Source organism: Lactuca saligna, chromosome 5 (assembly GCF_052625555.1).
Source record: "Lactuca saligna cultivar CGN05327 chromosome 5, ASM5262555v1, whole genome shotgun sequence".
Taxonomy (NCBI): Eukaryota; Viridiplantae; Streptophyta; class Magnoliopsida; order Asterales; family Asteraceae; genus Lactuca; species Lactuca saligna.
Genome location: NC_136421.1, coordinates 230,543,538 through 230,554,594, shown reverse-complemented (window position 1 = coordinate 230,554,594; position 11,057 = coordinate 230,543,538). Strand labels below are relative to the sequence as shown.

At 31.7% G+C, this 11,057-nt stretch overlaps 2 protein-coding genes across 5 annotated transcripts; one reads left to right on the top strand and one right to left on the bottom strand.

Moving 5' to 3' along the window:
- Window positions 1-268: 268 nt before the first annotated feature.
- Window positions 269-7,376, bottom strand: LOC145045948 (protein ANTI-SILENCING 1-like). 4 transcript variants are annotated; one of them, XM_078994237.1, is made up of 13 exons: window positions 7,103-7,376; window positions 6,516-6,601; window positions 6,056-6,420; window positions 5,802-5,970; window positions 5,550-5,696; window positions 5,348-5,475; window positions 5,203-5,229; window positions 4,954-5,046; window positions 4,782-4,860; window positions 4,620-4,710; window positions 4,427-4,532; window positions 4,188-4,304; window positions 269-725 (listed from the first exon to the last, which is right to left on the bottom strand). In XM_078994237.1, exons 3-13 carry the CDS (start codon window positions 6,416-6,418, stop codon window positions 687-689), a joined length of 1,359 nt encoding a protein of 452 aa, XP_078850363.1. In that variant the 5' UTR covers window positions 6,419-6,420; window positions 6,516-6,601; window positions 7,103-7,376; the 3' UTR covers window positions 269-686. The 4 variants fall into 4 exon arrangements, with proteins under 4 accessions (XP_078850363.1, XP_078850361.1, XP_078850362.1 ...); XM_078994235.1 differs by lacking the exon at window positions 269-725 and adding an exon at window positions 3,844-4,089 and having other exon boundaries at window positions 7,103-7,371; XM_078994236.1 differs by lacking the exons at window positions 269-725; window positions 7,103-7,376 and adding exons at window positions 3,844-4,089; window positions 6,998-7,022.
- LOC145045949 (putative histone H2A variant 3) lies at window positions 3,233-4,150 on the top strand. Its single transcript, XM_078994240.1, has 2 exons — window positions 3,233-3,499; window positions 3,644-4,150. Exons 1-2 carry the CDS (start codon window positions 3,389-3,391, stop codon window positions 3,938-3,940), a joined length of 408 nt encoding a protein of 135 aa, XP_078850366.1. The 5' UTR covers window positions 3,233-3,388; the 3' UTR covers window positions 3,941-4,150.
- Window positions 7,377-11,057: the final 3,681 nt, after the last annotated feature.

Here is an 11,057-nt window from a genome sequence, read left to right as displayed (position 1 = left end):
GTGCTCCGATAACATGTCACAAGATTTTCTTGAGACATGTGGATGTCATACCAAACTATACCATACTATTGCAGTATCACATAATCGACACTTCATTTTTCCCTCACCTCACAAAACTGAAAGGTGTCATACCACCATTTACCATATTTTTTTCATTTTTTTAATTGAATAAAAAAATATAATTTAATAAAATTAAAAAAGGAAAAACACATCATTAATTTAATTAAATAAATTACATAAAAAAACGACAATTAAATGAAAACAATACTTATAATATCTTTTCATGATGTCCGCTATAGCCCTCAAAACCATATCAAACTCGTTTTCGATGAGGTAATTGAAGGGTTTTGTTAAGAATTTCATACACTTTTTGTATTCTCCTATCTAGCTTTCCTTTTCTCCTTCAGTTTATCATTTTCAAAAATTCAAACTACTTTCAAAATTCAAATTGTAAATTTTGAAACTACTAGCAACTCTATGAATGACATCTCCTCTTCCCGTTCCCGGTGTATTTGACAAAAAGACTCTTTTTCACCTTATCTCGATCCATCAGTGGAACTACCTCTTCAAGCTCGAGTTCATCCGTTTCGTTCAAATCAACCCCAAATTGCACATCTGGTGAAGTAGTATAACTCGTCTCGAAAACTTTGGTTTTTTTGAACCATCTTCTTCGCTACCAAAGTCTTTTATCCATTTTCGGGATGCGGATAAAAATCTCCAAACATCTAAAAAACTTGAACAACTTCTTATTATTATCAATAAGAAAAATTTTAAGGTTCATCTCTAATATTTGTTTATCGCCTTCTCCGCTTTTCCGTTGAGTTACCAAATTGTTGTAAATGTTGTTGAATTTTATGATATTTTTGTTCATGTTGTGAAACTTGCTAGTACATTCATCTTTAGATCGGTAATCGTCATGACCCATAAATTTAGGAAATCGTTGCATAATGCATCACCAAAAATGGTCATCTTTTTGCACATTTCCGATTTTAAAATCCTTCGAAATATCGATCCATGATTGCGCTAAAACCATCTCTTCATCTGGCTGTCATTGTTGAGACGTCGTCTTTTCTTTTCGAACCGGTGTTTTTTCCATTTCCTCGTCTTTTGGGTTGGATGATTCGGTTTGAGTTTCCCGAACAATCTGGAGTTCGGGCTCGAATTTGGTTTCCCGAACAAATTTGACTTCCATGAACATATTCAAGGAGAGGGGGGATTTTTGAAACATGGTTAGACTAAGAGGTTGCATCGTCTAATATTGTTGTGGTATTTGTTGGTATTAAAATTGTTGGGCTTCGGGTTGGGGTCGAGGTGAAATCATAGACATCAATTTGAGGTCAGTAAACGAATGACTCCAACGAAGGATCATTTGCACGCGATTTGCTACGAATGGTAAATTGAGGGTTGTTTGGATTCATTTTCGGAATGCACGGGTTTGAAATCGGGTATGAATTGAAAATGGTTTATGTTTGAAATATATGATTAATAGTTATGTATTTATAGTGTTTTTTGAAGAAAAAAATAGATTTCTAGTCGTTTGCCGATAGCCAAAAAAACGGTAAAAAAACTTTGAATTTGAGTGTTGTGAAAACATCTCATGCGGGACTCATACCATATTTTTTTTATGGGTTGGAGCGTTGTTTACTAGCACACCCTGGTGACACGTCACATACCGCGGTGTGCGGTAGGTGGCATGCAACTAATGACAAAGTTAAAGAAAAAAAATCATATTTTTCACAGATGTTCCGTCGCCCACTTTCCATCTCCTATAATATCACAAATTGTATCGTGTCTTTTTTTATTATTGAAATTCCATGAAAGAATTTTGAGTTTTCATCACCTTTGATCCTCAAATGGATTTTATCATTTTGAGCTAAATTAAAAGTGCACAAAAACCCGTTTTAAACCCGTTCCAGTAAAAAAAATGTTTTCTTTAAACTGGCATAGTAAAACCGTTTTCAATTATAATCGGTTCATATTTTTTAGAAATTAATTTAAAAAAAATGGTTTTCTGAATTAAAAACCAGTTCGGTTTGGTCTTTTAGAAAAATCGGTAAAGCTTTTCAATTTAATAAAAAAAACGTTTTCTTTAAACAGGTTTCGATTAATAATTAGTTCGGTTTTTTTAGAAATGGAAATTTGATAATAATAAAAAAAAAATGGCTTTTCGATTTAAAAACCAGTTCTCTTTTAGAAAAATCCCTAAAGTTTTTTTGATTTAATAAAAAAGCTAGTTCCTAACTGCCAGTTCGGTTAGGTTTTAACTTATTTCTTCCTATTCGCTTTGCGTACCACTAAGCTATATACATAACTTCAAGCATTATATATCCACCAATGCCTTAATACATGTAATTCTAGAGTGACTCCAGCTTCGCCCTTGAATTTCCATTTTTTGGTTCTCAATTCTTTGAATTTTCATTTTTCAGTTAGAGTCGGTTCGGTTAAATTGCACAACCGACCTCATCCCTAATGTAAACATATGAAATTTAAACCTTCATATTATATCTTTTTATTTGTTACTTTTAAATGGGTTAGTTTAACTGTTTTGACCTCTCAGTTGTTTAAGTTAAAGCACGCTATGGGATGGTTTTTCCACTAACAATTTTCATGTGACCCAACATCATTTTGAGACAAGAACAGTGAAGGAGTTAAGCTTTATGTGGACCCCAAATCTTATATTACATACACCAATAATTTGGATTTGGATGTCCCATGTATAAAGGAATCCTTATCTACTTATAATTTTGCGTTTTTTTTTGTACAAATGTCTTATGACGGCAAGTTTTATGTCATTAAAAAATAAAAATAAAAATTGGGCTTCATCCCTTGTATTATTTACTCAAGCCGAACAGGCTCCGTTACTATACTTTTGAGTTTGGAATATCCAAATATACGAACATCAAAGTACTTTGGTGATATCTCATTCGACAATACGACTTGTTACTACTAAAGCTATATATTTTCTTGAAATGTCAGGACTTTTGAAATATATATTAAGTAAAAAATGAACCGTGAATTTTAACTTATTTCAAACTATTTGAATAGATATGAAAATCAAAATCAGATTAGATTTACTTGATTCGCATCAGATGAAATCGGTTCTTAAAAATGACCAAACTAAAAGATAAACTATACAAATCTAAGAAGAAGCTGATCCATAATGACAAGCTGATGAAAGTTCAGGGGCTAAAATGAACAACTAATATCAACAGGATAAAGAAAAAAGAAAGACTATTGGCTGACAAAAGGATCTGGCTCCTGCTCCTCTTTTCGATGCCTATTGAATAAGACAACTCTCCATATCCGCAGATAAAATTCTCAGATCAACTCCGGCGACGAACGGGAACAGTAATTGGCCGAAAATATCCTCCGAAATTTTGGCGGGAAAATGTCTGGGAAAGGAGCAAAAGGTTTGCTAACGGGGAAAACAAACGTATTATCCAACAAGGACAAAGACAAGAAGAAGCCGACGACTCGCTCTTCACGCGCCGGTCTCCAGGTTTCTTCTCCTTTCCTCAATCTCCGATTCACCGGCGAACGGAAACGGAGAATCGGAGAGAAGACTGTGTTGACTTTAGTCAGATCTGATAAATGATTAAACGAATGGAGTTTGTTTAATTAGATTGTTATGCGATTTGTGCAGTTTCCGGTGGGTCGAGTTCACCGGCTTCTGAAGACGAGAGTGGCTGCTAACGGAAGAGTCGGAGCAACGGCAGCTGTTTACACGGCGGCTATACTAGAGTATCTGACGGCGGAGGTGCTCGAGTTAGCCGGTAACGCAAGCAAGGATTTGAAAGTGAAACGTATAACACCAAGACATTTACAGCTTGCGATAAGAGGAGATGAAGAACTTGACACGCTTATAAAAGGAACGATTGCTGGTGGTGGAGTTATCCCTCACATTCACAAGTCACTCATCAACAAATCCTCCAAAGAGTAAAAAACTAAAACAATATATCATAGTTGATAGCTTGAAAAGATGGAAATTCTATCGATCTCTTGTGTTTGTGGTGATTTGGAATTTTTACATATTTAGTCCTTGTGGTTGGAAAGTTGTGTTTTAAGGTCGGCAATTTCTTTTCCTTGATGCTGGAAGGATAGAAGGGTATATACATATATAAGAAAATAAGAAAATTTACTATTTATTAAATGTATAGAGAATATAGAGAATGAAATGTGATGGTTACCTCGTATAATCCATCCCAACAGAATTTCCACCTCATTTGCAGTGTGCACCACTCGAGTGCCATCTCAAAATCAATGGTATTTGGCTGTGAAAAGTGGGATGTGGAAACTGCGTTTCTCTACACACAAAAAAAGGAAGGCTGATGATTCTAGATTTATCTAGAAAGATACTAGAAATCTTTAGCAAAAAAGCTAAAAGCTCTTGGATTAATAGGGTAAAGTAAAAGAAGCTTAAAATTACCATATCCATAGACCGCATTTGTTTCATGGTTTTGAATGTTAAATGACCAAAGTACCTTGATTTTTTACCTTTCTCCTTCAATGAAGGTCTACTACCAACAATGGGTCTGAAATTGTCATTTGTCAACCCAAAACTTGTTACCAAAATTGAAAATGTAAATAATAATTAAATCAACATGATGAGTAGAGTCTACCTTAGATCTCCAAGCATTAGACATCTGGTTTTTAACTCAGAAATAGCAAAATCTGCTTCATCTTTTGAATTAAATATCACAAGAGCTTGTCCTAATCCAAAAACATAAATAAAACAATTAACAAAGCACAAATATTGTCTTGCATGTATCACAGTGATATACCATTGTGTGGGCTTGAATACGCGTTACACTGTATCATCTTTGCACTAGCCTTTTTATGAAAAGCATCCAAAACAATATCCTGATTTTAAAAAATGGAAAATTTGGGAATGATAAATTATTAAATTACCATATGAAAGTATGAACAGAGTATAGTTTTAAAATATTAACATGCCTCTACTTCTAATGATGTAAGGGATGGATCTAGATTCTCTAGTAATACAAGGGAGCCTGTTTCATTAGCTATCTGCATCCTTTCCTCCCATGGCTGATCAAAAGAAGGAAAATATTTTCACTTATTCAATTTAGATTTATGCCTCTTTTTGTAACATTTTTCAGTTCATATTACTTCATATTGCAGAAAAAATCCATGGTGTGTGACAAATCTTATAAAAAAAGTGTAGATAAGTAGAAGATAACTCACTTGTTCCTTGAACCAATTGCTTGAATCCTGCATGCATATGGATATGTAGTATCTAAGTCTTCAAATTTAATGAATTCAAAATAAGAATGATTCATACGCCAAAGTAAGAAAACAAGAGCATTTATATAATATTTAAATGATTTACCAATTTTGGTCTTTTAGTGGACTTATCAGGTTTAACTTTAGAGTCTTGAAGCTTCCTTTTGTTCAAGTGGTATTCACTAGTTGATGAGTTTGTTAGCCTACCAAGATTTGAACGAGGAACCCTAAAATCTGTAAAAATAGGTCAAGTGTAAGTGATTAAAAAAAGATTATTGGATTAAAAAATAAACTTTTATTAATATTACCAGATACTTCATCTTTTACTGCAGTAGAACAGTGACCTGTTTCAAATTTGGAAGATGAATTTGATTTCCCTGAAACTTTGGAGTTCCAATTGGATTTTGGAGGAGTGCCAATTTCCAAATGTTTTCTCGGATTAAAGAAGAATCCAACTGAATCCATATTGGAACAAAAAAGATTCAGGACATTTAGAAAGTATTAAGTTATATCACATGAACATGTTTAGAAAGTATTAAGTTATCACAATTCACACAAACCTTCAACTCCAGCTATCTTATCGGGAAATCTTTCTGATAATCTTAATTTTTCAACATCAAATGTCTTGTAAAATACATAATCACACATTTCCACTTCTTCAATAGATGGTTGAGGATTCCTCTTGTCCTTTGATGTGCATACAACATCGCATTTCCCTGCTATTGTTTCCTAGAAAGAGATAGTTGTAAATTAGAAAGATAACAAAAGGCCAAAAGGGCATATTTGGAAGAGTTTAAAAATGATGTTTGATTACCAAAGGGTTGACATTAAAGAGACCTCGACCTACACCTGAAGCCAAGAATAATTCATTGTTGAGTGTTTGAGTGCCTCTTAAATACTTTCGAACATGTGTGGGATGAAAATACCAGACAACTTTCACTTTCTTCTCAAGATGTTTTGTCTCATATATCTCTGTAAGTTTACCAATATAGGGCTCTGGTTGACCTTCACACCATATGTATACAGAATCATAAAGGAAGTAGTCTACACCATCGTAGGTAAATGATCTATAATATTGCCTATCATGCTTCTTTCCATTATTTTGCTCCTTTTGCCCCCATTTGAACTGGATATTCTCAGAAGATGCATTTGCCTTTCCTTTAATATGATCTGACATAACTGTAGATTACAAATTAATGGAAGTATATTACATATCTGGAAACTGTAATATCCAGAAGCAAAACACCAAAGAGAACCAACAACAAGTCAACAACCTGCTCCGATGGAAGAAAGTCCTGAAATGAGAATTCAATCACGAACGACCTTATTTACTAGCATCATCAACTGCTTCTTTCATTATCTACAAAAAAAAAAAACGCTGCGTAGTTAATTGGATATGAAAAATGACGATTATTCAAGCAAAACGGGAGAAAAATCACACAGAAGATAAAAAACCAGCACTGATATGATACAACGATGAAAACCACTACTAGAAACCCTAGAGACTGAAATAAATTCAAAATCTACAGTGAAACAAACGCTTGAGCATAAATAAATGCTGCATCGCGAGGAAAACTCAAATCACATTCACCACATGTTCGCGAGAGAAACCACAAGAAACATAACAAGAACAAAGACCCTACTATAGACCCTAGATATCTGTATCGACGGATTATAAAATTAAAATCTAGTGTGAGGAAACAGTTAGATATGCGTAATCACAAACAAATGCATAAGAAATAGACTGATCAATAACCTTGCCAGTTCGAACTCGGCGTTCGGAAATTTAAAATCTAGTCTGAGAAAACAGATGGTAGATGTTTGATCATATACACAAATGCATCAGAAAAAATAACCTTACCAGTTTCGAACTCGTCGTTCGGAAAATGGTGATCATTAACAGAGACACAGTGAGATTGCTATGGCGGAAACAGCAAAAAGTAAAATGTTTATCGGATAACTTTGAGGGGAGAGGAGCAAAGGCTACGAGGCTATGGCGTAAACAGTAAAAGATAAATGAATGCTAATATGCGCCAGGGAGGGATGAGAACCAAAGGCTACGAGGCTATGGAATCGAACAGAATCGCCGCCGTACACTCTTTCACAAAATTGCGTGACCATGCATTGTCTTCCCAGGGTGAAAGGATGGTGCTGTCAGCCTGTCATGTAGAAGGGATTTTAGTGAAATAAAATATTTGAGGCGCCATAAAATCCAAAGTCGTTAAACACATAAAAGGGTCAAAACCACTATTATATTTTTTAAAAGGGTTGGCTAACAAGACATTTTATTTTACCATTTAGACAACCCTAATTAATGTTTGAAATATTTTTATTGGTTGAAATTGCATTGTTTTCCGAAAAAGATGATTACAAGAAGTTGATTATAGGTTGATTTTTTATAAAAATGATTATAGGGTGTCTAAGGAGTGTCTTATTAACATCATCCTTTTTAAACCCAAATTACAAGACAGACTTTTATCTATATTTTATATTTTTTAATTAACTTTGTAATTCCATATTTTAGGACATTTTTTATATCTTTTATTTTATAATATATTTTCAAAGATTAAATAATTTTAACACTATATATTTTCAATTTATACCATTCTTTATTTTAAAAAAAATTACTTTAAATCCTTATTTGTATATTGATATTTCAACTTTTTCACACATATATAAATACACTAGGTTAAAACCCGTGGAACCCACGGGTGCTGTTTTTGAATTGAATTTAAAAATTAATTATTTAATAAAATATTATATCAATAATTCTGATAACTTATAAATTGTAATATTGAATATTTAAATAATTTTTTTTATTGGTAATTATTTAATTACTAACTAAATAGGAAGTATTTAATTAGAAATGAAGATTTTTGAAAACTATTTTTTTTTATTCATCATTCTAATTGGACATATGCAGATTGATTGATTTGTCTTAATTGTTAATTGCGATATATCAAGTAGATGAAGTAAGATCGATTGTTTTGAAATGCGATGTCAAATCTGTTGAAGGGTGTAATGATTATTGTTTTCGAATGGTATGTGTTCGATTGGTTATTGGGTTTGTATACAGGGATCGATTTTAAACGGAGGTTAAAGATTGTGGGAACGAATAACTGTTAAATTCGATGTTTTCTGGAACGAAGCCTTGGTTATTAAATGAATCATACGAAGGATCTGTTATTTGATTTTGGAATTGGGGCGAATAATCAAACGATTTGGAGTTGCGAATTTGATTTCGAAAAGCCAATCAGTTGGGTTCACATATGAAAACAGATAAGTTTTGATTTTGGATTCGCAATTGGGTTAATTGGGTTATTGATTGAGGGACGATTCGTGAAGAAAAATGCGAAGTCAAGAAGGACTGTGAAATGTGATTTGTTCAATATTGGAGTCAAATGCAGTTCACGTGTAAAAGCAAAAATGTTCGCATTTGGTAATACAAATCAAAATTGGGTTTCGCATATGAGGTTGTATGGATTGGGGTTAAAGATGCGAAGGTGATTATGGTTAATATTAATTTCGCATTTGGTGAGACAAACAACTCAAATGCGAATGAACTAAAAAAAAATGACTGGAACATGCGAAGAAAGAGGGTGAATGAAGAATGCGAATTTTACAGTAGAATGCGAATTGGGGAAGAAAGCTAAGAATTTCGCATTTTTATTATACAAATTGATTGATTGATTGATTTGTCTTAATTGTTAATTGCGATATATGAAATACTTATCAAGTTAGGGGCAATATATTTTATTTGAGTTATAACCAAAATCAACTAATAAGATTTAAATGGTAACAAATGAAAAAAAGTAGGATTCATCAATATGATGAAAAAAATTATTAAGTAAACAGCCGTTAAAGGGAATGTTCTATTCTAAAAAATTACATAAAACATGTCTAATATTGAATGATGAATAAAAAATATATCAAATACAACAAACCTCCTCATCCATGATGATCATTTCAATGGAACAAACTTTATTATTTCTGACAAAGTTCCAAATTTTAAGCACCCGAACCTTGATATGCGATTTTTCATCTATCTGGTCAATGTTATTTAGGTAAACCTTATTTCCTATTTCCATTTTCTGCAATAAATTTAATCATTATAGAATTATAAGGAAAATTAGCAACCTTTTAAAATGTACGGAACATCCTAACCAATAAGTAAAACAGAAAAATTATAAATCAACACATGACAATAACAACTGACTTAATGTACTCATAAATTTTTAAATTGAATAATTCATTTTATAATAAAATGGAATACAAACAAAAACAAATAATTCATATGAAATAATGTTTTAGATTGAATAAAAGTTTATATAATAAGATGGAACACAAATATATAATAAACATGAAAACGACAATTATACGGAAAATGCCCCTGCAACATACTAACACTAACAGATAACATAACAATGAGTAAAACAGAAAAATTAAAAATCAACACATGACAATAACAACTGACTTAATGTACTCATAAATTTTAAAATTCTAAATTTTTTTGAGATTGTATTTAGATAAAAACAAACAAATTTTAAAATTTCATACCATAAAAAAAAGTTACTGTGCACATCTGAAAAAGACTATTTTTAATTTTTTTTAAAGAAAATGAACTTGTAATGTTCATTAGTTTTTCGTCTTTTAAACTGAAAAGGTAGAAGAAGTAGACGATTAAGAAGAATTACAAAAAAGAAGAAGAATAGAAATCATACAATGAGAACGTGATAGATACAGATAAATAAGAACATGGAGGAAATAGAATATTGATAATTCTGATTTTTGAATACACTAACCTGATATTTAATTCTTGAAGCGTTGCAGAATAACAAAGAATGAAGAAGAATACGTTTGTTGTGGTTTCTATGGAGCAGAATTGTTATGGAGCAGAATGGTAAAAACAAAATAACCGTATAAATGATATTTACGTTTGCTAAAAAATACTGCAGATTTTTAGGGATTTAATGATTGCAATATATTGAATTTGCAATCAAAATAAACAAACTTTCAAATTTAATCGTGATTTTCGAATCTGATCATTCATTAACATATTTTTTCAAATTATTTCCATAATCTTTATTCATTTAAAATTAATGCATGAATATTTTGAATGCAGTTGACAGCTAAAATTTCCTGATATATTGCATCAGTTTGAACTTTTATTCAATTTTCGGATTCAATGGCATTTACGTAAATATAGAAGAAAAAATGTGCGGGAAAACTCTATTTTGGGGGGCTGGGAGAATGCCACGTGGCCGAGTTCTACTTATTTATTAGAATTAGGAAATGTAAATATATTGAGTTTATACCCTTCTTTATTCTAAAAGATAATAACACTCCTCGTACTTCCATTTCGTATTTCGTGCAAAACTAATAACTATATTTAGATTTATGGTCCTTTAACTTATCCTACATTTACAATAAATACATTATCTTTATTTTACTGCGGTCTAAATGAATACCACTACAATTAAATCAAAATAATATAAATATATTTACATTTATGATCCTTTAAATTACCCTACATTTACAATAAATATTTTATCTTTATTTTAGTGCGGTGTAAATGAATACCGATTAACTATCAAATCAAAATAATATAACTATATTTACATGTATGGTCATTTAACTTATCTTACATTTAGAATAAATACATTATCTTTATTTTAGTACCGTGTAAATAAATATCACTATAATCAAATCAAAATAATATAACTATACTTACATTTATGGTCCGTTATCTTACCATATATTTACAATAAATATCTTATTTTCATTTTACTGCGGTCTAAATGAATGCCGATTAGGAT